Source organism: Carya illinoinensis, chromosome 2 (genome assembly GCF_018687715.1).
Source record: "Carya illinoinensis cultivar Pawnee chromosome 2, C.illinoinensisPawnee_v1, whole genome shotgun sequence".
Taxonomy (NCBI): Eukaryota; Viridiplantae; Streptophyta; class Magnoliopsida; order Fagales; family Juglandaceae; genus Carya; species Carya illinoinensis.
The window spans coordinates 31299103-31325886 of NC_056753.1; the positions used below are offsets into that span (position 1 = coordinate 31299103).

General features: G+C 34.2%; 3 protein-coding genes across 4 annotated transcripts; 1 reads left to right on the forward strand and 2 right to left on the reverse strand.

Annotated features, from left to right (window-relative positions):
* Positions 1-1014: 1014 nt before the first annotated feature.
* LOC122300914 (leucine-rich repeat extensin-like protein 3) lies at positions 1015-2781 on the reverse strand. Its single transcript, XM_043111892.1, has one exon. The coding sequence runs from the start codon at positions 1974-1976 to the stop codon at positions 1449-1451; it is 528 nt and encodes a 175-aa protein (XP_042967826.1). The 5' UTR covers positions 1977-2781; the 3' UTR covers positions 1015-1448.
* Positions 2782-9176: 6395 nt separating this feature from the next.
* Positions 9177-10708, forward strand: LOC122300915 (transcription factor WER-like). The gene is made up of 4 exons (XM_043111893.1): positions 9177-9576; positions 9701-9830; positions 9921-10237; positions 10392-10708. Exons 1-4 carry the CDS (start codon positions 9396-9398, stop codon positions 10418-10420), a joined length of 657 nt encoding a protein of 218 aa, XP_042967827.1. The 5' UTR covers positions 9177-9395; the 3' UTR covers positions 10421-10708.
* A 9961-nt stretch (positions 10709-20669) lies between these two features.
* On the reverse strand, positions 20670-22300 carry LOC122295270 (ubiquitin-like protein ATG12). Of its 2 annotated transcripts, none has more exons than XR_006237943.1 (6): positions 22014-22300; positions 21813-21871; positions 21480-21544; positions 21331-21393; positions 21043-21136; positions 20670-20894 (listed from the first exon to the last, which is right to left on the reverse strand). XR_006237943.1 is itself a non-coding variant. In XM_043104342.1 (6 exons), the coding sequence occupies exons 1-5, from the start codon at positions 22054-22056 to the stop codon at positions 21077-21079; spliced, it is 294 nt and encodes a 97-aa protein (XP_042960276.1). In that variant the 5' UTR covers positions 22057-22288; the 3' UTR covers positions 20670-20894; positions 21043-21076. The 2 variants fall into 2 exon arrangements, 1 of the variants encoding a protein (XP_042960276.1); XM_043104342.1 differs by having other exon boundaries at positions 21476-21544; positions 22014-22288.
* Positions 22301-26784: the final 4484 nt, after the last annotated feature.

Below are 26784 nucleotides of genomic sequence, written 5' to 3' on the forward strand. Positions count from 1 at the left end.
TGCCTCTATCCCGCGCGGATATCCAACATATTCTGTATATATAAGAGCAAATATCTGTATAACCAGATATCCGGCCAGATCTTTTAAGATCGATATCACTGGTGCCAAACATCATGTTCTGAACTTTCCCCCGGCTACAAATTTTGGAATACCTTGGTAAACATAAATACAGGTGCCAAGACAATCGACCATAAACTAACAAAGACATTGTTCCTGATGTGTCAACGTAATTTTATAACTCCAAACAAGATGTATATAATGAATCACAGTCACAGGGATGATTCAACCCTTTACATGCGAAAGACAATGATCCATTTACCACAAAGGAAGATGAACCTTTCACGTGTATGTGGCAAGAGTACAATAAAACATCACTGAGTTGTGTTTCGGAAGACTGCACGTCGAATGACAATGAGTGGACTATTGTTAGAACAACAGAGAGTTCAAAGTTCAACTTAAGAATTAGCTCAAAACTTGAAATACAAAAGGACTTGGCGGGTATTTTATAGGAGGGATTCTAACAGAGGTTGTAATAGAATGTAAACTGCATAACAAAACAGAACAGTGGAATAAAGCATCTTTCCTCAAGGACGCAATCAACTAAAGAGTAGAGAACAGCTTCGGCCAACAAAAATAAAGGGTGTACAATCTAATAGTTTTATGCCAGAGATGTACAAGAATCTTGGGTCATCGTAATTGAATATTTTACTTTAATTGAATTCTAGATCCGTTGCCCTTTCTGATCCTCGTTTCATTTGGATTCTCATGATACCTCACAGGAAGATTAGTTCTCCTAGAAGTGCGTGAACCATTAATGAACAGGCAGTATTTGCAAAATCAATTGGATGGTGAACTCACAAAGCCACAGAAATCCATACCCACAGATATAAACTGTTTCAATGAACAGATGTCAAGAACACCATTTTCTCTAATAAAATGCAACATAAACTGATATCGAACAGATTTACTTCTTGATAAGTCATGGTTGGCTTAGGAAAGAAGGAACACTACACGTTGTCATGATAATTCTTCCATGATGTCTAACATGTTAAACATTCACATATGTCAGTAGCAGAAAGAAAAAATTTTAAGGAAGCCATGCAACATTGGCAAAAGGGGTTTCCTCTGCTATCAGTGATAAGCCCTGTATTTTAGACATAAGACAAGGTAATCAACAGGAATTCAGAAAGAACAAGATGAAAGAATATCCCAATCAACATTTACCACATTGACAAATGCCCGATGCTCCAATCAAGCAGCAATTCATATTTTTTCATCATCCACCAAAGAATGTAAATTCAAAAAAACCCGTTAACAACATATGCCGCCTCCGTAAAGACTTCCAAACTCGATCTCGAAAAAACCATCCGCGCCGCCGAAATAGAAGAATCGATGCGAAGACCGACATAACCGAAAATTTCAATTCAAGAACAGCTCCCGTATCTGTCCTAGAGCTTCAGAAGCTGCCTTCTCTTGAAAACCAAGAACCCCACCACGCCAATTTGAAGGATCGCAGCGATACCCAAAAACAAAAGCCCAATCGTCTTCCCTGCATTGGTGATTTGCTCCCGAGGCGGTGGCGACAGGTTTCTTGGGCTATGATTGGACCCGTTATCGGCCTCTGTCTGCAATGGTGGCGGTCTTGAATTATATGATGGAGGTGGTGGTGGAGGTGGTGGTGGAGGTGTCGATTGAAGTTGTAGTGGTGGAGGAGGCGGTGCCGACTGAGGCGCAGGCGGAGGCGGTGGAGGAGATAGTAGAGGTGGTGGAGGCGGAGGCGGAGGCGGAGGCGGGGGTGGGGGTGGAGGCGGAGGGGGAGGGGAAGGAGGAGGAGGAGGAGGAGGAGGAGGAGGCGGAGGCGGACGTGTTGCGGGAATGTTTACGCCATGTTCTGATTGGGACTGAGCAAGGAGAGGAAGAATGCTAATGGCAAAGCCAAAGATTAGGAACACCAAGGCTAGCGATGGTTGTCCCATGGAACAAGTGACGACTACAACAAAACAAAAGCTACACAGACACACAACAGTTTTCTTTTTCTTAATTGCGGTTTGGATTGCGGATTACAGAGCTTTCTTCCATCTGGGTCCAAACCCAAATGATTAGATTCCTCTTCTACAGCTCTGGATTCAAGAGACTTGCCTGCCAAAGAGCTAGAATTTGACCTTCGGAATAGTTTCTGAATCTGGGCATCTATGATTTCTTATAACCATGAAAAATCAACCAAATGGGTCGAATGAGTTTGGTCCCCTAACGGTTGATTCCTTGATCTTTAGCTTTGATTCAGAAACCTCCCACAAACATTCGGTACTGGAGGAGAGGTCTAGGGCTCAGGGATAAGCTCGATTTCTTCGAATCTGGGTATTAGGGATTCCATACTTTTGGAGGATTTAGAAACAATGGATCAAGAAATCAATACCGGGTTTGAATCTGGGTGTTTGAGATTTTTCTTCTCTCAATAGTTCTGAAGAATTGGAAGAAAAGGTCCAGCGGGTGAACGACAAAGGCATTGATGAATTGGAACGTTTAAAGAGGAGGTCGTGAGCATTGAGGAGGTTTCTTCTGCAACCTTCTAAGAAATGTAGAGATAGAGAGTCTCTGCGGGCTTCAACGGTTGGGGGATAAGTTGGGGAGATTGATTACCTGGAACCTGGAAAAAGGACGTTTTTACAAGCTGTTTTTAGGAGGGGAGAGAGAGAGAGAGAGAGAGAGAGAGAGAAGAAACTGCATGCACAACAATGCAAAGCGGAGAGGGAGAAAGTGGTTTTCCCCATTTATGTGATCCGACTTCGTTAAGTCTTCTTTGTTTTTCCGAAAAGGGCGAAGGGGCACTGCGTTTGGATCATGTGGGCCCAACGGAGTGGGCATCATGGTTTTGGTCCTTCGTCGTAGAATGATGTTGAAGTGGACCGTTGGGCCTATCATACGACATAGATCCTTTGATCAAACCCCCTCAATTTTAGTGACATTCGACTTGCAGCATAATGTACCTCGAGTAAGGTTAGATATAATAATTTTGTATATATTTAAAAAAAAAATAGAATTTATTACTAAAAAATAATTTTTTATACAGATTTTAAGTTTATTCATTTTCTTAAAAATAGTATATAAAACTTGTACACTTTAAGATTATAAATATTATGTGTTGGTAATTCTATGAAATAACAAAACTTTTTTCTTCCATTTTTGTCTTTTAACAAAAATTTTATAGGCAGTCACTTTTGATATTTTTTATATATTCTACTAATATGATTGGTTGTATATTAAAAAAAATTGATATAGTAAATCACATCAGTAGAGTGTACAAAAAATATGTAAAAGTGATTGTATATAGAATTACTTATTTTTTAATCCATAATCTTGATGAAGACCATAAGAATTTGGGTATAGAAATTCCTGCCAGTTCTATTTTATGGCCATAATATTAGAAAATTTAAGATGCAATTCAAGTTTTTTTGTAATAAAAAATGATATTTGTAGTCATAGAATGCATAAACACAGCATAATTCTTTTTAAAAAATTAAGTAAATACAGGACCCACATGAAAAAAAAATTAATTTTTTAATAATGAATCTCACTCTTTTTTAAAATAATTATACGGGATTTACGTATTTTATAACTATTTATAATATTATTCATTTTCAATAATAGGCAAAAAAGGTAGGAGTAGACAACTCGAGTTTAAGTACTAACTTAGACTGATTCCACCATAACTAGTTGAATTCATATGCGAATAAAAATCCTGGATCTAGTACATGTCAAATTACATGGGAGTAGCACAAAAACTATCGAGTCACCATTTTTAATGGTGATAGCAATTTGGATTTTGAATAAGCAATTATTATCTAAATCGTCGTCAGATCAATGTCTCAAAAAATATGATGATTGGAAAATTGGAAAATCCAAAACTTAATACAAAATTTCTCTACTTGCCAAACACCTCTGAGCTCCGGATCATTATGGAAGGAAAGCCAGAAGAAAATTCAGCCAAGCATTAGAACTAGCATATTTATTTTGAAATCATTCTAATGAAAAAACGCTTTTAAGTTTTTAACATTCTCGTTCATAGATTTATCAACCAAAAAAACGTTATGAAAAGGGGTTCTTACTTTTGGAGTCGTTTAGACGTGCTAACTTTAGTGTGGGCTGGCAGCATATACCGCCGATTGGTGTTGGAAAGAAGGAACCTGGAGTGGGCTGCAACTTGATTTGCTATGAGCCCACTCAGTTCGAGAATGGACTATGGTCCACACCTCTAGTCATCAACCCGGACCCAACACGGAACCTCTGGCAATGGTACACTGGTTGTGTATGCAGATAGAGGTACAGACTTCAGTTTGTTTAATAAATAAATAAATAGGGATTTTTTTGAAAAAAAAAAAATTAATAAAAATTTGAAAATTAATTATACGATTTGATCACTTGTACAGTTGTTTATTTGTTGAATAACACGATATATATATATTTCAGTTCTAGTAGTCTATGATGTACAGTACAAAATATGTGTTAATTATAAGATAAAAAGTGTAATTTTATTGTTCTTCAAAATTAAAAACATCCTAACCACACGGGTATGACATATTTCCCCAAGCTTTAAAAAAATGTAAAGGAGCTGTTAGTACAATAATAAAGAGATTGTATAAAAATAAATATATAAATTGATATGTATTTATATGATGTATTATATATATTTTATAATAAAAATAATTTTATAATTTAACGTTTTACATCAAGACACGTGGTGTAACATCGTGGATTTCTCCTGTATTTTTTTTTTCTCTTGATTGTATCAGAACTCTAAAAAATCTCACTAAACATACTAAAACCTGGCCTATCTGGTGGTGATCATCTAATCAAATTAGACATCCAATATTAAAAATTGAAATCCCCAGAAATTGGTAATTTGCTAGCTCTTGACCCATCAAACATGCACAAACACAAAAACACCCTCCCACCCTCGCTCGCAAAAAATCACAATATAGTGATGTTGAGGACGGCATGACGGTATATACTTCTGACCCGAGTTGATTGCAGAGAGTTTGTGGTGGGAGGGGGGCGGGGAACAAGGAGATGTTGGCATTCCAGAGACACAGAAAAGGAATAAATAGGAGGGATGGGCGAAAAGAGATGGCATGCATAACAGATGATTTTTCTTAATGTCCCCGTCTGTTGGTGAAAGACTTGCCCAGCAACAGGTTAGTACAGGACAGGGACATCCACAGTAACATTTATAAGGAAGGGTTGACTTGTCCTAGACTAGACTAGTACTGCATGCATCATGCATGAGAATGACTCCTAGCTATTTAAGAATTACTCAGAGAGAAGGATTATGATTTTCTACCATTCAAGATATACATATATACATATATGGTATTTTAGGTTTCATTAATATATATAATTAAATTAATTAATCGCTGATACTAATGATATAGATAAGTCATAAAACTCTGAAAACTTTCTTGCCGTACGTGATATTATGATTTTTTGTTAATATTTTTAAAAAATGTGTATATACATATGCTTTTATTCATAACAGTATTTCCTGATCTATTCTCTTTATTTTAAGAAATTTAAATATTCTCATTATAAATGTAGATATAGTAATGATCTAAAAAATAATAAATATGAAACTATTCGAGTTAACTTATACAAACTTGTCAAAGTCAAATTAAGTTTTATACAAGCTACATTATTTAATAATCGGTCATAATTTTGTATTTACGAATAATTCATTTAATAAACAAATGAAATATAATTCAAGTTTGACAAAGTCGATCTTGATTCGAGTGGTAATATTAATTTACAACCCTAGCTAGAGGATTGTAGTAGTTAGATGATGGGTGGAAAAATGCTCAAGCAGATTTGTAGTTTTGGACAAATATAAATTATTAAATATTATGTTTTAGGTAAAACATGCAAACTTTGATCAAGGCGCAGTCCACGCTCGATCTGATGATCTATTTGATTTCGACATCATGACACAGCATTTTAAAAAACAAAAAAAACAAAAAAACATTATTTCTGTAATGATAAGATATAAATATTAAAAAAAATTGAATAAATATGAAATATATATTAAAATATAATTTTTTAATAATAAATTTTACTTTTTTTTAAATGGCGGTACGATATTTATAGATTATATTATTATATGTAGTATTACTTAAAAGTTAAACGCTACTTTGCTATATCATATGGTGCTAGGCTTCTTCCTGTAATAATACTTTCTCATTAAGGACAATGATCATTTTGGTTCAAACCAATCGTCTCCATTGACGACGCAATATTTGAGTAGAAAGCTCACAGCACTACCGGAAAGTTATGATTGCGATTTTTCATTTGAGTTTCCTGTCACCCAGACGGAGACAGCTTGTTGAAAAGTATATAAGCATTTTAAAACCACCATCATAAGGCTTAAAGAATAAGTTTGGGCCCACAAAACATATCCAATGCAAGGCTGTCATGTGATAGGGCTTGGGTATTAGGCAAACTGAACTCATGAAACTAGGGCCCATTTAAATATCAACAGTATTTTTGTTTTGTTTTGGGATATAAATAACTTTTTACGTTATTTTAAATTGAAAAATTCCATACATTACATTAATATCTTATTTTTATCACATTAAATAAAATGTGATATATTTATTATTATTAAATAAAATTAAGATAAGAATCTATTATATAATATCACTCGTAAGATAAAAGAAATAGACATGACTCCGTTTGATTACACAGATGAGATGAGATGTTTTAAATAGTAATTAATAAAATATTGTTATAATATAATTTTTGAATATTAATTTTGTATTGGGATTTAAAAATGTTAGATTGTTTATTATATTTTATATTAGAATTTGAAAAAGTTGTAATGATGAATTAAGATGAGATGAGATGAGATTTTTTGTTTTGGTTAAACAAACGAGGCTGCATATCATGATATAATATTTTTATTATTATTCCCATAAAGATTTCAAGTAATATTAAATTAATAATAAAAACCGTATGATATGTATATCTGTCTCTCACTTGTATCTCCCAGATTCTAATAAGAAATCAAATGATATTGTTTTCCAGAAAAGAGGGTCTCTAGTGCTATCAAAGGTGTTCACTTCGCGAGATCGAAGAGGTACGAGGGTTTAGCAATCATCCCGAAAGAGCAGGTTTACGTGTGCTACTCGTATATGTTCGTTTAGGTTACAAGAGAAGGATGGGTTGTGAAAACGAGATGAGAGCATGTTGTCAATGAACTTGACCTTAGGCAAAGAATCCGTGTCTTTTTAATTAATGTCGTATCGTAGAGAACCGAATAAGGACACACGATTTTCTTCTCTCAACTCTATGCTTTTCTGATCCTACTCTTGACATTATTCAAACACAGAGCTGTCACAGAATTTTGTCTTCTAATCATTTCGGTTTTGCAAATCAATCCACGTTAGCTGCCTATTTCCCATTTTCAGCATACACTGGATGTGATCTCTCTCTCTCTCTCTCTCTCTCTGAGTCAGTAAATTTGGTACCCACTTTCTGGAAGTAGCTCGATCGAACAGTCTGAAAAGGCAGTTTTTTATTTTGTAAGTTTTTCATATAGAAAGGGAACTGATGAAGTTTTCTAGCTATAAATGGTTTCTGGTCCAAGATTTTAGTCACCTAACCCTTGAATTAAAGTAAACTTCAAACCTGGTATCCACTTTTGGCTGGCCTTTCTGTCTTTACGTAGCAAATCAATAATTTATTAGAATAATGCAAACAGCATTCTTTGGCAAACGTAGTAGCTTACACACTCCACAGTCATCTCGGCCGCCACTCCATACAGTAGCTGGTGTGCTTGAAGGACTCGATGAACTATTAACTAATGCTGCATCCATGATTGAATTAATTAAGGACCATCTCAAATTAATTAAGCCCCACATATTAGCCAAACATCTTCAACTACTACCAATTTACAATATGGGGGGATTGATTTAATGATGTTTTCCATGTTTTTAGAGTATAACGTGTTGCACACGCGCGTGATGCGCAGTTGATTATTGAGTAATGCAATTTCTCAAATAATTTAAGTACATGTTTAGGATTGCAATAAAAAATATAGCTTATAGTTTTATGGTTTATAACTTATAACTTAATTAATAAGTTCTACTATTAAAAAGTTATTTACTGTTTAATAACCATATGTTTAAAATACTTTTAAATATGTTATGTTTATCTGAAAATAAATTAAAAAGGTGCTTTATGAGGTAGAAATGACGTTTATTTAAATTTTTAAAGATTATGAGTATATTTTTTAAAGTTTGAAAGTTGTAATTACCTTAAAACTATATGAGTATTTTCCTCAATTGATATTTTTTTAAAATTCAAACAATGTTTCATATTATTCAGGAAAATATTTTTGCTGAAAAGCATCAAAATAATATTTTGTCCCTCAAACCTATAACATCCAAACAAGTTAATTTTTTTATTAAAGAGTTTTTAAAACTATATAAACAATTTTTAAGACACTTATCACAATCTCAAAAGGCTTAAGAAGAAGTAGGATAAAGTTATATTGTAAATAGGTGCTAGTGTCTCTGACCTTCAAAATTCGAAGTTGTAGAACCTTTAAAATGACCTTTCAAATTACTTCGAACTTAAATTACCAAATTTTATAGGCATTAAACATAGCAAAGTTACCAATTTGAAAATTATGCTATCAAATCGGCCAGATACTTCAACTTCAAGGCCTTAACTGCAACAGATTAGAAGCCCAACCAATCATGTGATTTTGAGTTTTTCATGCACTCAGTATGAGGTTCTCCCCCCTCGGCTCTCTGTGGCTCTGAAAAGTCGCGTTTTTCAGCCTAAAAGTGCTACCTGCAGCTAAACCCTTAGCATATTTCCTTTTTGACACAAACCTTTTAGAACCAATCTGCATAGCCTTTGTTATATCATATATCTTGCACATGCAAAAAGGAAATTTTACAGATTGAAATCACCTTTTTTTTTTTTTTTTTACCTACGATAGCTACTACATGACAAAGCCATCCTACTCTACTCTGGGTATCTAATGATTTTACCATATCCATCTGACCTGTTCATCTTTACCCATTAATTATGATGCTGACCTTTTATTATGTCACAAAAAGCATGTATATGTGCATCGAAGAGTGTAAAAAATTTACTGCACTCTTTTTGCTCAATTATCAGGCCCATGATCAGAGGGATTTTTTATTTAAGCACTTCCAAATTTCATATCCCATTTACAGACACATGACACACAGATAAAAGCGGCAGCTGAGGCTCTTCTCCTCCACCATGAAAGGTAGATAATAGGAAGAACCAGAGCAAGCTTCCCAATCTTCTCAAAATCTCTCTCTCTCTCTCTCTGTCCCCCCAACTTCAGAGACATCTACCAAGGTAAGATAATGGCTTCCTCGACTGACAAGTCAATCAAAAAAGAAGTTTCCAGATTGGAAGCCAAGAACAAGAACTACACTAAGAAGGAAGTCAGCAAGGGAGCTTGGACGGCAGAGGAAGATCGGAAACTGGCAGAGGTCATTGAAATCCATGGTGCAAAAAGGTGGAAGAAAATTGCAGATAAAGCAGGTCTTTGTTCATTCCTCCAGTCGAAATCTTAACTATTAAATAAGTTCACTGTATTCTCTAAGAAAGAAGAAGAAAGCTTCCTAAATTTGATCATTAAGGCTTAACAGGTCTGTGATTGTTGAAGGTCTGGATCGGTGCGGTAAGAGTTGTAGACTGAGATGGCTGAATTACCTGAGACCCAACATCAAGAGAGGGAATATATCTGCCCAAGAAGAGGATTTGATTCTGAGGCTCCATAAACTACTGGGAAACAGGTACAGTTCACATGTGAAAAACAGAACTAACTTTACATACGATCAAGTCTGCATATCTTTATTTTTCTGTTCTGCGTATATTTCTTTTAGATGGTCTCTGATTGCTGGAAGATTACCCGGCCGAACAGATAATGAGATAAAGAACTACTGGAATTCTCATTTGAGCAAGAAAATAAAACAGGAGAAACAGAGAGCAACTGCTACAGGAGAAGGCTGCAATGCTCAGGAAAATAAAATGGAAGAGAAAGTCAATGTAGAATTGAGAGAGGAGGAAAATTCAGCCGGAGGAGTTGCAGACTCAGATAAAATCAAATTTGATGCAGATGAGTTCTTTGATTTCTCTAATGAAAGTGCGTTGAATTTAGAGTGGATTAGCAAATTCCTCGAACTGGATCAAGACTTCAATGGTATTATATAAATTCTATATATAAGCTATTTGTTCTCTAACCCAGTGAAGTTCATGCTAATCAGAGATGTATGGAATTTTCTTAATTTATCTACTCTTTTTTTCCCTGTTGCTACCCTCATTTTGAAGTTTCTCGTTTGTCATTTATCCTACAGTAATACAGGATAACAACATGGCTAGCTAAATATTTTAGAAAAAAGAGAGAAGAAAATTCGCAACCTAAGGCAATATAAGTATGATCAACAGGAGCACTAAACTGCAGACTCTGGTATTTAATCCTCGTTCGGTGGTGACAGATATTATCTCTCTCTCTTGGAAAAGTTGTCGAGTACAGAGCCACTCATGATATGCAAACTCATTTCGAGGAGAAAGTAGCGGAAAGCATTGTATCGTTCTTTGCATAATCAATAGCATTTGTACAAAGTCATAATATTTTGAAGGGACCAACAAAACACTCTCACAGTCTCACTAACACAGGATTACTGCATTATTTATACCTTCCTTAGGAAAATATGTTATATTGGGTCAAGCTTTTGAATTTATAATATTTTCCTTTTTTTCTTTATTTTTCACAAAAAGTGCTGGGACTTTCCAGAATACTTTTGCCAACCCAATGAGGGCCTCTCTCTCGTTGGACGCATTTCATTGGACTATCGTAGCTTGAACCTACCAATATCTGCCTCTGTTTTGATCTATTACTGTATGAAAAATGATAGTAGGATTACTATTATTTATTATTTATTTTATATTTAATTTTTTATTTTACTTAATGGTTAAAAAAGTAACTATTAATAAAATTATATATTTTTGAAATTTTTTCTTAATTGCTAAGAATGTTAAAAAAATACTTACAAGAAATTGATAAAAAAATAAAAAATTTCTAATACCTAATAAGTTTGAACCATGCATGGCATTTTTGTTGGATAAAATACTGAATGGCTACCATTGTTTTCTATATATATATATATATATATATATTCTATTATAATAAGTAACTATCTAATTGTGAATAGTAATTTTTCTTATTTTTCCATTAAGTCCTATTTAACCGAAAAACCCTTAAAACGCTTAATCATTTGACGTGTAACTCTATTGTAGAATTTAATAAAATATTATTTTGCTATTATTACATATATAGCCCTAAGTGTTTAAGACATGGCTGAATTGTTTCTAGATTAATGGTTTACGTGAGCTTGATTTCTTCGATGAGCTTAAGTTTTTACAAAATTAATAAGTTATTTTATATTAGAATCGGACTCACTTGAGCTTTATTTTAATCGGCCTTGTTTTAAGTAAGTTTTATTCCATTGTAGGTCTTGTCCTAAGCCTCAATATTTGTATTTGCATAAATAATAGTTTTATTTAAGTTATATTATTAACTATTATTCTATTACAACTAAATTTAGTAATAATGATAATAAGAAATTAATTTTTTTTTGAATGGATTAGTCTATTTTGTTAAAAGAAATCTTTAATGTATACTTTAATGAAATTTGATATAATTATTTACTATGTTAATTAAAAATAAAGATATATTATTATTTTTAAAAATAATCATTTTACGTAATTAGACAAACGTGCTTTAGTCATATTCTAGTGTGTGTGTGTATATATATATATTGAGGAGCAGTTAAATAGACAATTCATTAATTAGGTTTCAATCTTTCAATCCAAAAGAGGTTTCTCGAAAAGGACCTAATTTAAGCATTAATGTCTGTTCACATATGAGTGCCATCATTTTCGTGGATTACTTGAAGATATTTTCAAGTTTACACTTTGACAATTCAGCGTGCGATTGTCTGCCACAGACATTGAGAAGTTGACAATTCAACTTAATTTCTATTGTTCCTTGCACACCCGGAAAAGAAAAATCATAATATAAATATATATATATATAAACGTTGGATTAGCAATGAATGTGAAAAACTCCTGTAATAGCGAAACTAAACAGTTTTGGGATCTTCTAAAGCTCTGTTTGTATGGTAGACATAGCCCAACAACCTTAAAATTATTGTCTACTCATGATCTTCTCATTCTCTCGTTATTATCTCTCTTTTAATTTTTTCATGATTAACAAACAGGTTCACAGTCTGCAAATATTGTATCCATCGTCTCATAAAAGCTCAACCTACCCGACCAACTTCGATACTCGCTAGTGTACCTAAATCAATTAACGATGGGATGGTCATATTCACAAAAAGAGTTCTTTTGCTATCCATAACTAGGCTGTACGTGTGGTTTTGTTGTCTTCTTCCTTCCAATTATTAAGATTGAAGATCTGCAGAATGCAAATGGCTTGAGTAGAGTGAAAGCCGGGTCGTGCATGATGTTACATATGGCACTAGCTTTCCGTGATCAGTACGGCATGCATATCCTTTCACTTTATTAGTTTCCCAGGTCAGTTTAGGGTTACTATATTAACAGCGTTTGGCAAATAAACAATATTGCTGTAGAGGCTGTAGCTTAGACAAACAATACGCATGCACGGTTTTTCTCTTAAAATCATAGTTCAACTGACTATCAAAGCAGATAGAGAAGCAGATAGAGAAGAGTTTATGAAATGTCGTACAGTAATTTTGTCTATACAAACACACTATATTTTATTTTTAAATTTTAAAAATATCTATTTAAATAAACAATAAATACTGATAAGTGCGTAAACATTAATAAATATTGAAATTTAACAGTAAACAGTGTATCAACAATATATAAATAGTATATAAACAGTATACAATTCGACTAAAAATTAAAATAATAAAATTTATATTTTTTTCAAATTTTAAAAATTAAAAATTATCTTATCTTATTTTTATATTTAAATATATTTTTTTATAAATTATTTGATGTTATCTTAATTTAAAATTTTAATTATTATTTAAAATATCTAATCATATCTGCCATTAGAGGCCCGACTCCTTCCTGACAGATTCCGACGTAGGCTGAATAATTGACGAAGTTGACATGATGAACTCATGTCAAACATGTACCGGATCGGTCCTTCCTGACAGATTCCTGGTTGGATGCACACTTGTATGTACGATGGGCATTCTATTGAAATCCCCCCCGCTGTCATTTTGTCCATTCATTCGTAGAATGATAGTACAAATAAAGTGGAATCTATGTAAAAAGATAGGGACAATTATTTTCTTACAATTGCAGAAAACAATATTGTAGGTTGCTTAAAATTTAATTCTTCTATAAATTAAATCAAATCAAACCAAGTCCTTTTCATTAGCGCAACAAATGACTGACTTCTGGCAAAAGAAAAAGTTAAAAAAAATGATGAGTTTTAAGTTCTTTGGCGGCCAAGATTAATCGTGTGAATCTAAAATTCTTACATTGGATTGCAAGAGCCAGCAAATCATAGTCTAAAAGCTTTGAGATCCCCTGCCCGAGTAATATTTCAAAGGTACAAACACCACGCCATGTAAGACAAAAGTTTCATGGATAAGTAATCAAGCCATAAATGTTTCCGAATGATGATTAAATTGAATCCTTTTTCTGGCAAATGTACTACCGCTGGATTAATTTTCATTACCCTGAGTATAAACATGAGTTTTATTGAAGTATATAAACAGTTATTGTAAATAGTTAGTTTTACAAAATTTTTAATTGTAAATTTATTTTATTGCACTACTGTCCATGTATTTTATTCATTGTATATATAGTTGAACTATTCTATACATTGCTTAGTTACACATTTTACTTTCACAAAAGATTAATTTTTCTCTTCTCCATCTGTATTTTTGAACTTTTTTTGAGTTTTTTGAGTAATCGGATGATTTTAGATTGATTCTCCTAAATGGTATCAGAAGAATATTTCTCTTGATTTTTGATTATTTTTTCAATGGTGGAGTTCTCTGTTTCTCCTCCGAGTGTTAACCTCACGAACAATTCTATTAGTCCCTATTTTCTTCATCATGGTGACAATCCAGGTCTTATCCTTGTTTCACAATTGCTCACTGGTGATAATTACAATTCTTGAAGCAGATCCAAGTGGATTGCTCCCAGGACAAAGAACAAATTAGGCTTTATTGACAATAGCTTGAATTTGGCTCCGAATTTGCCTAACCCTACACGTGATGCTTGGCTCCGCTGCAATGATATGGTGTTTTCTTGAATTTTGAATCCTGTTTCCAAGAATATTGTAGCAAATTGTATCTACATTGATACTGTTGCTACACTATGGGCTGATCTCAAAGAACGGTTCTCACAGTCAAATGGACTACGGATCTTTCAATTTCAAAAAGAAATTTCCTCCTTGCTTTAAGAGGACATGTTTGTATGTGGCTATTACACCCAGTTGAAACCTTTATGGGATGAATTGTCAAATTTTAGACCATTGTTGAATTGTGATTGTGGTCCTACTTGCAATTGTGGTATATTGAAAGTAGTATTAGACTACCAACAACAAGAATATGTGATATGCAGTTTTTAATGGGGCTTAATGATACATATTCTAATGCTAGAGCCCAAATTCTATTGCTTGATCCTTTCCCACTCATAAACAAAGTTTTCTCTTTAGTCTTACAAGAGGAGTGTCATTGTAGTCTTCATGTTTCAAAATCTTCTAATTTGGACTCCACTGTTTTGGCTTCTACTACACACGAATCTCAGAAATTTGGTACAAGATTCAAGTCTTTCTAAAACTCGAAGCCCATTTGTAGTCATTGTGGACTGACAAGACACACAAAAGAAAGGTGTTACAAATTATATGGATATCCTCCTGGCTACAAGAACAATGAACCTAGAATCAATTCTGTTGATGGTAATGTGTCTGGTAATATTTCACAGGACATACAAGTTAGTGAAGTACCTTCCTTACCATTTACTCAAGAACAATGTCAACAGTTACTTTCTTTGCTTGAAATGCATAATTCAGTTGACAAATCTGCTTCAGTTCATTTAGTAGATACCACATCTCTACAAAATCCTCAGACCTTTTTCAATGAATCACGTAAATCACTTTCCAATATGACTTTCAATCCTTGCTTTTTTTTTTTGCTAAGAAGTATCATTCATATCTTGATATTCCATAGATTATTGACACTGGAGCTACTAACCATATGGTTAGCTCAGTGTCACTTCTTTCCTCTTATACAATTGTTCAATCAGCTTTTGTTACATTGCCAAATGGTTACAAAGCACCAATTGCACACACATGAGTTGTTAAAATTTCAGATTCTTTAGTTCTTAACAATGTCCTGTGTGTTTCTTCATTTTCCTTTAATCTCCTCTCAGCTAGTAAACTTACCCACTCTTTTAATTGTTGTCTAATATTTTTAAACAAATTTTGATTCATTCAGGAGATGTATGCATGGAAAACAATTGGTCTAGGTGAAGAAAGAAGTGGTCTTTACTATTTGCTGCACAATAAAGTATTTATATATGATGCACCTGATTCTAGTAAATCTTTTGTTTCAACTTCAGGTTGTAATTATGATTCTATTGGTTTGGACCTATGGCATTATCATCTAGGTCATCTTTCCTTTCTGAAACAAAGTCTGATACATAGATCTTTTTCTGATGTAACTCCTTCTAGACATACAAATTGTGATGTATGTCATTATTCAAAATAATCAAGATTGGTTTTTCCACATGGTGAATCTCGTACTTCTTGTCCCTTTGAAATAATCTATTGTGATACATGGGGCTCATTCTCTACTCCTACTCTAGATGGCTTTCAATATTTTTTTTACTATTGTTAATGATTTTATAAGATCTACTTGGGTATATCTAATAAAAACCAAATTTGAAACTACAACCAAACTCTTACATTGCCCTTGTAGAAACACAATTTAGTTCTAAGGTTAAAATTCTTGGAAGTGATAATGGTTTAAAGTTTGATATGTCTTCATATTTTTATGCTAAATGGATCATTCATCAAAAGAGTTGTGCAGCCACTCCTCAATAGAATAGGGTAGTAGAAAAAAAACATAGGCATTTACTAGAAGTTGCACATGCCCTAAGGTTTCAAGCCTATTTACCACTTTTTCTGGGTTGAATGTGTTCTAACAGCAGCTTTCATAATAAATAGGTTACCAACTCCTATTCTGTCTAATAAATCTCCCTATGAGCTCATTTTTTTTCTCAAAAGTTCAATTATTCCAGTTTAAAAATGTTTGGTTGTTTATGCTATGCTAGCACTCTTGTTTCTCTAAGATCAAAATTTGATTCTAGAGCTAAGAAATGTATTTTTCTGGGCTATTCTTTTAGTGTCAAAGGTTATAAATTATATGATTTACACTCCAAATCTATTTTTCTATCTAGGGATGTCATATTCTATGAACATCTCTTTCCATATAAAAACATAAACACTCTCTCTTTAGATCCTAAGTCAGTTTCTTTAGATTCTCCTGTAATACCTATCCCTCCATCTAATACACTTATTTTTGCTATCCCATTAATGATCTAGCAAATTCTAACATATCTATTGTTTCTAACTGACTTGCTGTGACTAATATGCCTACTGCTTCACATCAAAATTTAGATTCTGTATCCATTGATCAGTTTCAAAAAATTTCAGATTCTCATCCTTCTACCAATAATCCATCTATTCGAAGGTCTACTAGAATTAAACATCCACCACAATATTTGCAACAATATCATTGTGATTTCATCACTTCTTCACATCAAACTTTGATTCTTCCATTGCAGCAGCTTCTCTCAAGGTAAGTACTCATCATTCTTTGTCTACTTATCTTTCTTATAACAAATTTTCTTCTATACATCGTGCTTTCATCATTAATATCTCATCTCAATTAGAACCTAAATTCTATCATCAAGCAATTAAAATTCCTCGTTGGCAAGAGGCCATGAAAGCAGAATTATTTGCTCTTGAGAAAAATAATACATGGGTACTTATTGACTTGCCTCTTGATAAGCATCCCATTGGCTATAAATGGGTGTACAAAATTAAATATAAATCATATGAGACCATTGAACGTTATAAAGCTAGGCTTGTAGCTAAGGGGTACACTCAACAAGATGAGTTGGATTTTATTGATACTTTTTCTCATGTGGCCAAGCTTACAAGTGTACGCTGTTTACTAGCTGTTGCTTCTTCTCAGAATTGGTATTTACATCAGTTGGATGTAAATAATACATTTTCGCATGGAGATTTGAATGAGGAGGTGTATATGACCCTACCTCAAGGATATGGAAATAAGGGGGAGACCCGAGTCTGCAAGTTAACTAAGTCATTATATGGCTTAAAATAGGCATCAAGGTAATGGTATTGCAAGCTCACTAATTGCCTTTTACAGCATGGATTTAAATAGTCTAAATGTAACTATTCATTATTCACTAAAGTTTCTAGCTCAATTTTTCTTGCACTCTTGATATATGTTGATAATGTGATTGTGGCTAGCAATGATCTTAAAGTTGTCCAAGACATAAAACTCATTCTTCATAGTGCTTTTCAGATTAAAGATCTTGGAGATCTTAAATTTTTCCTTGGTTTAGAAGTGGCCAGAACTTCTAAAGGAATCTCACTTTGTCAAAGGCATTATGCCTTAGAAGAAATATAGGCTGATTCTAGTTTTCTTGGCTGTAAACCAGCCAAAGTTCCAATGGGTTCTAACCTATGCTTGACAAAAACTAATTCATCATTCTTGGAAGATCCCTCAGTTTATAGAAGATTGGTGGGGAGGTTGCTCTACTTGGCAATAATAAGACCTAATTTGGCTTATGCTATACAAACTTTATGGCAATTCATGGACAAACCTACTCAAACACACTTGGATGTGGCACATCATGTTTTACGGTATCTCAAAGGTACACTTGGTTAGGGAATTTTTCTACCATCTTCTTCTTCGCTACAACTGAAGACTTTTTCAGATTTTGACTGGGCAACTTGTCCAGACACTAGAAAATCAGTGACTGAATTTTGTGTGTTTTTGGGTGATTCTTGAATTTCTTGGAAGCAAAATACTATTTCCAGATTTTTAGCTGAAGTTGAATATAGAGCCTTGGCTTCCACTGCTTGTAAACTTACTTGGCTAACTGCTTTACTTCAAGATTTTGGGATTACTCATGATTTTCCAGCCTTGTTATTTTGTGATAGTAAAGCTACAATTCACATAGCAGCAAACCCTGTTTTTCATGAGAGAACTAAGGACATAGAAATTGACTGCCACTTACAATCTGATGTGCTTAGAACTCTACATATGAGCTCTCAACATCAACTAGCAGATGCATTCACTAAAGCCTTGCCTCGAAATTAGTTTCTATATCTTCTTTCTAAGATGGGTGTTCTTAATATTCACATCTTGAGGGAGAGTATTGAAGTATATAAACAGTTATTGTAAATAGTTAGTTTTGCAAAACCTTTAATTGTAAATTTACTTTATTGCACGTGCGCTGCACATGTATTTCATTCCTTGTATATATCGTTGAACTACTCTGTACATTGCTTAGTTACACATTTTACTTTCACAGAAGATTAGTTTTTCTCTCTATATGTGTTCTTGAACTTTTCTTGAGTGTTGAACCCAAGGTTTCAAGTTTCATGTGATTATAAATCTACACATGAATTTTGATGATAACAAATGAATTCAAAGAATAAAGGAGTTTCAAACTCAAGTTGTTCACACAATGGAATCAAGCACATCAAAGAACCAAGCATGAGCAAGAAGGAAACAAGTTCACATTAAAATCATAGAGTAATGTTGTAAATCTCTTAAAATTCGAAATTAGGACTAATGCTCAAAATTAATATTTTATCATAAAGCATTAAAATACATTTTCCACATGTGTATGAATATTTTTGAAAATTTTGAAAGATGATTAATTGTCATCTTTGCATGTGCATGCCTTGATTAAAGGGTTGAACTTTGAAAATATTAAAGATGATTGATTGTCATCTTTCACATGTGCATGTTTTATTTGAATATTTTCAAAAGTGATTGATACTTTTTTAGACTTATACAAAAGGTAGATGATTTTGTTTGGATTTTTTAAAAAGTAAAGTGTGCTCCTTTTGTCATATACAAAAAGTAAAAGATTATGTTTGATTTTTTTGAAAAGAAAGAGTGCTCCTTTTGTCATTTGCAAAAATTAAAAGATTATGTTTGAATTTTTTGAAAATGAAAGTGTGCTCATTTTGTCATATGCCAAAAGTAAAAGATTAGGTTTGATTTTTTTGAAAAAGTGAATGATGTTGTCTTTGACATGTGAATCTTTTTAAATTTGAATATGAAGTCTCATATGCCGATAAATAGATCATTTGAGAGCTTCACATTCACAACATCCAGAGCATACAACATTCATTCAAAGTTTTCATTCTCTCTTCTCTAAACATTGAGCCTTAATTCTTATTCATTTTGAGAGATTTAGTTTGCGCTGTATTGTTCTTATTTCACTCATTGAGAAGTGTTTTCTGATAACCTACCCACTATCAGTTTTTGTATCAGAAAAAGTGTGTGTATAACCCTTGTGCATGTAGAAAATATTCTATACGGGGAATAGTTGAATCACCACTTGTAAGGTGATTGCAAGTGTAGAGGGTGTTCTACACGGATCCTTTGTAGTGGTGTTGTTCAAAGGTGTAATAGGTTTCTATCTCCACCTGAAGGAGGTTGAATAGTGAATTTGAGAATCCTCAATGGGTAGCTTGAGGCGAGGACGTAGGCAATAGAGCCGAACCTCGTTAACATACTGTGTTTGCTTCTCTCTTACCCTTACTCTTTATATTTATTGTTATTTCATATTTTGTTTATATTTTATATTATATATTTGATTTATAATTGTTATTTTTTTTAATACAACTCAATTCACCTCCCCTCTTGTGTTAGTCATCTAGGCAACATTGAGTTTCTTGAACTTCTTGAGTAATCGGATGATTTTAGATTGATTCTCCTACAAGTTTCCCTTGCCAATTTCATTTCCTCCAACAGAGGGGCCTTGTACCCATTTTTTTTGTTTTATATTCAATATCAATTTAGTTTCCAGCCTAATCAAAGCATCAACTTCACCAATTGACAATCAAATCTTTCGAGCCACTTATGATCTGCAATTTCCATCATAATGATTTCTTCAGGAACACAAATCTTAATGAAAGAACCATGAGATGTTCTTCTGAATGATGACAAACATATCAACACACTTAACACACAAAATAACAGCGGCGAGGAAATTTAGATTTTGACTCTGTAGTATAAAAGAGGCCGCAACTTAAACTTAATGACTCAAATTGATTGCACATGATTTCTATTTTAAGGGCAGCTTTAAAATGCAATCGCATGATTTCTATTTACAAGCATGCATCTTGAGCTGATACTGAACTACCAAGCAAGGATGGTCACCCAAACATTTTGCTATCATTTCAAATTCTTCTTTTCCAAATGAGAACAAATTGGGACCAAGTAAAAGTCACTGAAAGGATGGCAAGGAGCAACAACCTTAAGATTCCAAAGGAAAAGTGGAGGTAAGAATTGACAAGGTACTGTAACATTAGTTATGCATCAAAATTTATTCAGCAGCTGGATAGCAATCAATGGGAAGTACATCCTTTTCATACCCATATATTAGGCACAAATCTTGTCCAAATCAAATCATAATGAATTCAAATTCGGTTCCACTTTTCATTTCCTAATATCACCTTCAATCTACCAGCAAATTGTGTTTCCTTGCATGTATGGAAGTAATAATCCAAATTTCTGCAAAACATGAAGGCTCTTAAAATCAGTGATAACGAAAAGCAAAAAGGAGAGTGGTTTATCTGAACAATATTATCTTCCTAACGACCCAGCAGATCAAGGAGAAATCAGAGAAAGTGAAATTGAATGCTTCCACTGATATACTTACTACATGAACAATTTTACAACACCACCCAGCACCGTTAGCCCCACGCCATGGAACAAGCATAATTTACCACCAGTTTCCCATCAAAACCAAAATTCTGCAATGACCAAAGAGATAATTGGGTTATGGTAAAATGTAGACTAGCCATGAAATTTAAAAGATAATTACACAAGTAAATTAGAGATAAATAGTCACTTGCGAGCGACTCAGTGGACAGACAACATTTACTAAGAATGAAACACGATGAAATACACGCCCAATGAAGCGAACAGACCCAATACAGCAGCTTACGTTATACAAATCGATAACCAATTCATCTGGGTTTGGCGAGAACGCACTGTTGACATAAACAAACTACAAAACAATAAACAAAAGATTACTCTGAAACCCAAAAGACCATTACAAAAACACGAAAACAAAACCACAAAACAAATACCAACGTCTCCCGATGAAGCTGCCGCCGTAGAAAGTCAATTACTTTAGCAAACTTGTCACTTCCAGGTATCTGCCAAACCAAAGTATATTGGACAAAGATTACAATTTTGTTTTTTTTGTTTTTTTTTTGTTTTCTCCAAAAAGTTTACAAAAATGATAATAGGACATCAGGTTTCGTTCTTATTGGCAAAATCCATAAGCAGAAATGCATCAAAAAATAAAATCTGGAAAGCACACCTAGGATTTCAAAGGCGGTTCTACTAATCAACAGTATGAAAAATATATATATTATAAAGTAAGACAAAAGGAAATACAGACTAAACCCTTTCAAGAAATACCTTAAATTTGGCTTGTCTGAGTATAGGGGCATCGCCAGTAGCTCTAAGATGAACAACAACTGCACCAAAATGAAAATCCCACAAGGAAAAAAAAACAAAACTACCGTTTATGAACGTTAAAAACTCTAAATAATCAGAGTTCGAACAATCAAAACCCTAATTAAGCAAACGGGTTTTTTCTCGGAGGACATCGCTGCTCACCTTTCCGCACAGAACTCGGAGACTGAGATTCAGCGGCGGCCATTGGTTTATTTCCGGTAAACACCGAGCCACGGATCGGAGACAACGGAAGAGGATTGCTATTTCCGCAGCATTAATAATTTTATTTTTATCACAGTTTCTGGGCTTTCTATGGTTATTGCTTGGGCCCCAGTAAGCCTTGACAGGGCAAAGGGGCCCGACGACTGACAGGATAGAATTCAGGTTGCATCCAGATTAGGTTGGGCTTTCCAAGTAATGTCGTACTCTCCGAGTGTTCGGCTGCTTCCGTTTTGAAATCTCCGGTTGCTGAAAAATGAAAGTTTTCTGAAAACTAAAGGGGAAATAGACCTAAACTGGCTGTCACATGAGGTCCAAAAAATCCAAATAAACCGAAGGGTCCAAATTTGCAAAATAGAGCCCAAAATTTCAGCCCTTTTGTTTTAAAAATTTTTAATTTGCACTGCTACACTAGATGTTCAGGAACAAAATCTCACCTAATTCTGAGGGTGTATACGATATTGGTAAAGAGTTTTCTGTAAATGTATTTAAAGAAATTTAAATACAAATTCTCCCGATCCAATAGTCTTTAGAAATTATTTAGAATTCAAGCTTTAGACTTGAAGGAAGCATACTATCAAAACCAAAATCTTACCACTTATGTCAACTCTTAGGGATTCGAGAGTTTATCCCAACTACTGATCCCAGCTACTAAAAAATTGGATATGTTTAAGTGGCATTCAATGGTTAGCAATAATATTAGAGGTGTCAAATCGTGTTAACGGATCGTGTTCGTGTCGTGTCAAAATATGAATATTATACTATATAGGTTAACTCTAACCCGACCCGTTAAACTTATCGTATCAAAATCTCAAACCCTAACTATTGAATATTGCAGCAATATTCAATACTGAGCATAATCCATCAATCACTTATTGATGAATCCATTATAATTTTTGAAAAAGTAATAAGTATTTATTCTAGATGACATGGTAAGCAATGGTGTATTTGTTGCATCAATAAGTGGACATGCAAATAAAATTTTTCTTAAGAATGATTATTATTTATAGGGGCGTGAATGGGATTTAGGAAAAAGTGAAGGGTAATATGCAAGATCTTAATTAAAGGTTTGATGGATATTAGGCCTGCAACCCGGCTTGCTAAAGCCGGTTTTGTGCCTGACCCAACCCGCAGGACCTCATTTTAGGCGCTAACCCGAACCAACTTGATCCGAAAAAAACCAAACCGGGTCGAACCCGTATGACCTGACTTCAAAAACAACGTTGTTTTCCATGCTGTCAGAAATGAAAACTTATTCACAAATAGATGACAGCAACGAAATATGTTCACAAAGAGAGGACGAGAGAGAAGTGGTCTGGGTGAAATAGAAGATCCCGAGCTGAGAATGAGGCACCCCCTAGCCTCGACCTGCCGAGCACTAACTCGTTAATAAGAAGACGACACGCTACAAAACCCAGCAGCAGCGGCGGCGGCAGCAGCAGCAGTCGATTCTCCCCAAAACACTCTTTAAAACAACGGCGTCTAGATCTGTAAGCCTCTTAGCTGGAAAACCAGAGCATGCTAGAGAGAGACAGAGGGAGGAGACCGGGCATGGGGCTCCAAGGGACTGAGAGGGATTCTGAATTTTTCTTAAAGTTTTTCATGTTTTTGTTCATGGGGGCTGGTTTCTCTAGTTTTGCAGCAGATCAGAATTATGGATTTTGTTCTCCGTCAAAGCTCGGTCTCTTCGTGGCTTTTCTTGGGTTGAGATTATTGTATTTTGGCCGGAGTACTCGCCGTTCATTGTGGCGATTAAACCGGAGGTGAGCTCCTTGATCTTGTCCTGAATTGGCCGAAGATAGGACATTCTGCCGAATAGTTCAGGCGAGCTTTGGTTTGGTTTTTGTTCACCCTTTTTGGTTTTGACTGGTTTTCAAGCAAACCCATTTCCTGATTTGGTTGAGTCTTAGGTATAGGATTGGTTGAGCTTCACATACTTGGAGTCTTGAAGGCTCTGATTTGAGAAAATTGAAGGTTGCCGGTCAATTGAACAATAAAATCTAACCCGTCTTTTTTGTCAGATCGGTGAACCGATGATTTATAACCCGTCATCTACCAGGTCGATTTGATTCGGGTCACTCGGTTTGCCGGGTCATATGCACAGGCCTAATGGATATATTAACCTCGTTTGTTCTCACAATATATCTCATCTCATTTAATTATTATAATTTTTTTAAATTCACTCACAAAATAAAATAAACAATTCACTTTTTCAAATTTTAAAATATTAATAATATCAAAAAATATATTATAATAATATTTTATTTAATTTTTAACTTTTATCTCATGATCTCATCTTATCTATGAAAATCAATGAGGATGCATAGAGATCATTTTCAATTTTGCCCGAATAAGATGTCTTAATTCTGAAAAAACAAAAAAAAGTAATAATCATACATACAGATTTCAAAACCTATAATAATTCGGTATGGTATCAAATGAAGTTGAAGGAGATTTCAATCCATAACGATGCAGCAAAAGGATGACATGTTATGTTTGGATTTTAAGGTGATATAAGATGATTTATAAATAATTAAAAAAATACTAAATAGTAATAAAAATATATAAATATTTTATAAATAGTAACAAACAGTTTATAAATAATAATTAAGTGATTTGAGATTATTTTTTCAAACACAACTTTGAAACACCCAGATGGGAATATAGTCCATGCTGGATTAGGTAATACCTACTGTTGTTTTCGAGAATGAAAATTGCTACTTAACCTCCTCAATGTTATTATTTAAAGTTAACAGTGGAGTATTTTAATTTTTTAATTTTTAATTTTATTTTCTTAGTAATTAAAGAAGTACTTACTAATAAAATTGTATATATTTTTTAAGTTTTTTAATAATTAAGACTGTAAAAAAATATTATCAAAATATAATTAAAAAAATACCAAAATTCATCTCACGGTACGCCCGTAAATTAACGTTGGTTGGCCCGTAGCACCTTCCTTTGGGGAATAGAGCGGCTAGCTCACTGCTAGTCTCACTTTGGTTGTAGAAGAAAATGATTGTGTACATGTTGACTCATAATCTAGTACGAACGTTTTGATTGATTGGCTTTAGCTAGAACGCCTAGCGGCGTCAAACATGCAAGGACCACAATTTTTGAGGAAGATAATGTCATTAACGTAGTAGTAGTTAAAGATTTGAGCCGTGATGATGAGGACATGTAGCTAGCTAGGGTACATAAACCATCTCCATTCGATAGAGGAAGTGGTTAGTTTATTAGTGGGTGGAATTAAGAATTAGTCTTCGCGTCAATCCCTGTTTGGGAGCAGCCGGATGCACACCCTACGTGGTGCTTGTGTAATGATAAAAATGTTCCGAACTTTCCGTTCCCTCCCTCAGCATTCGGAAACATTTGAGTTTTCAGAATTCTGAAAGCATGAGCTCCTCTCTCCCTCGTTCCGTCGAAAGGCATCCCTCACCAGCATTCTCAGCCCACTCTCCCCCTCATCTCGCCCATCCTCTCCCACAAACTCCGGCGGCCGAATCTTCTCATCCGTCTGCTTCGATCGTCTCTCCTCATCCTGAAAGCATGAGCTCCTCTCTCCTCATCCTTTCCGTTCGTCTTCTTGGATCTCCCTCTCTTGTTCCGTCGTCAGCGTCCCCCTACCATAAAACTCTGAGCCCACTCTCCCCCTCGTATCGCCGGACGTCTCAATCAAACTGGCCCTCCCTCCCGAAACTCCGATTTCTGTTTGTCTTGTTTGATCTTAGCCCTCGAACCCAAGCCCTCCCAAGGAGATCAGTCCCCAAGCCGTGGGTCCCTAAGTCCACTACTGCGAAGCCCTAAGTCCACTGCTGCGAAGCCACCCTCACACCCTCACTCCACCAATGCAAATACCTAAAATCTGTGAGGAGGTAAATAATCCGTGAATCTAGGGCTTGGGCAAAAATTATTTTTGTTCTCTATTTACTTAATTATTTTTGCTCCCTGTATTTGCTAGAAACTAATGGTGCGGGGCTGTAGATGTTGCCAATGTTGCCTCTCATTGCATACATTTATATTTTTTCTCTCTGTGACAACTAATGTTAAATTATTTATCTTGCATGTCAATGGTAACAGAGGTTGGTCTGTCATTTTCTTTTTAGGAACTGCAAATGCTTCAAATAGAATAAAGAGGAAGAATTTATTACTCGCTATCCAGGTTATAAGTTGAAGCTCCTTCATGACATACGATTTTACTTAAAAAAAAAAAAAAAAAAAAAAAAGAAGCTCCTTAATCACATACTGAAATTCTTAGGTTAGGCTTGATATGTGAAGTTTCTTACATTCATATGTAATTCTTGATAGGAATATTACTTCATGAATAAAATACAAGCACATATGGCACTTGGTATGTGTAATTCTCATATATCATAATGTTTCATTTATTTTGTCTAATTTCTAACTGTTATGGTAGTTCTATGTTATAATATTTTGAAGGTTATTTGTTTGCTCATGCACGTGGACAAAGATAGAAAAAAAAAAAATTTTGCTCAATCCCATTGATTACTTCTTTGTTGTAATTGATTTGATTTTAAAAGTAAAACAAATGCATATTTGGCTAATATGTGAACTAAGTTGCAATACTTTGTTCTAGCTTAACCCAAGAGTTGAACTCAAAATCCAACCATTTCCCTACACTTGCCGCTTGTCGTTTGGCAGTAGGCTAGCCCTTTAACCATAACTATTATGGACTTGAATTTTGATTCTTGATTGC

What these genes read in the sequence shown, in the direction of transcription:
- LOC122300914 (XM_043111892.1), bottom strand. Translation starts at nt 1,976, where the DNA reads ATGGGACAACCATCGCTAGCCTTGGTGTTCCTAATCTTTGGCTTTGCC.
- LOC122300915 (XM_043111893.1), top strand. Translation starts at nt 9,396, where the DNA reads ATGGCTTCCTCGACTGACAAGTCAATCAAAAAAGAAGTTTCCAGATTG. An exon ending in GAAAATTGCAGATAAAGCAG is followed by an intron (nt 9,577 to 9,700) that starts GTCTTTGTTCAT and finishes TGATTGTTGAAG; the next exon opens with GTCTGGATCGGTGCGGTAAG. An exon ending in CATAAACTACTGGGAAACAG is followed by an intron (nt 9,831 to 9,920) that starts GTACAGTTCACA and finishes TATTTCTTTTAG; the next exon opens with ATGGTCTCTGATTGCTGGAA.
- LOC122295270 (XM_043104342.1), bottom strand. Translation starts at nt 22,056, where the DNA reads ATGGCCGCCGCTGAATCTCAGTCTCCGAGTTCTGTGCGGAAAG. An exon ending in TCCGAGTTCTGTGCGGAAAG is followed by an intron (nt 21,872 to 22,013) that starts GTGAGCAGCGAT and finishes ATTTTGGTGCAG; the next exon opens with TTGTTGTTCATCTTAGAGCT. An exon ending in AGCTTCATCGGGAGACGTTG is followed by an intron (nt 21,394 to 21,475) that starts GTATTTGTTTTG and finishes ATTGTTTTGTAG; the next exon opens with TTTGTTTATGTCAACAGTGC.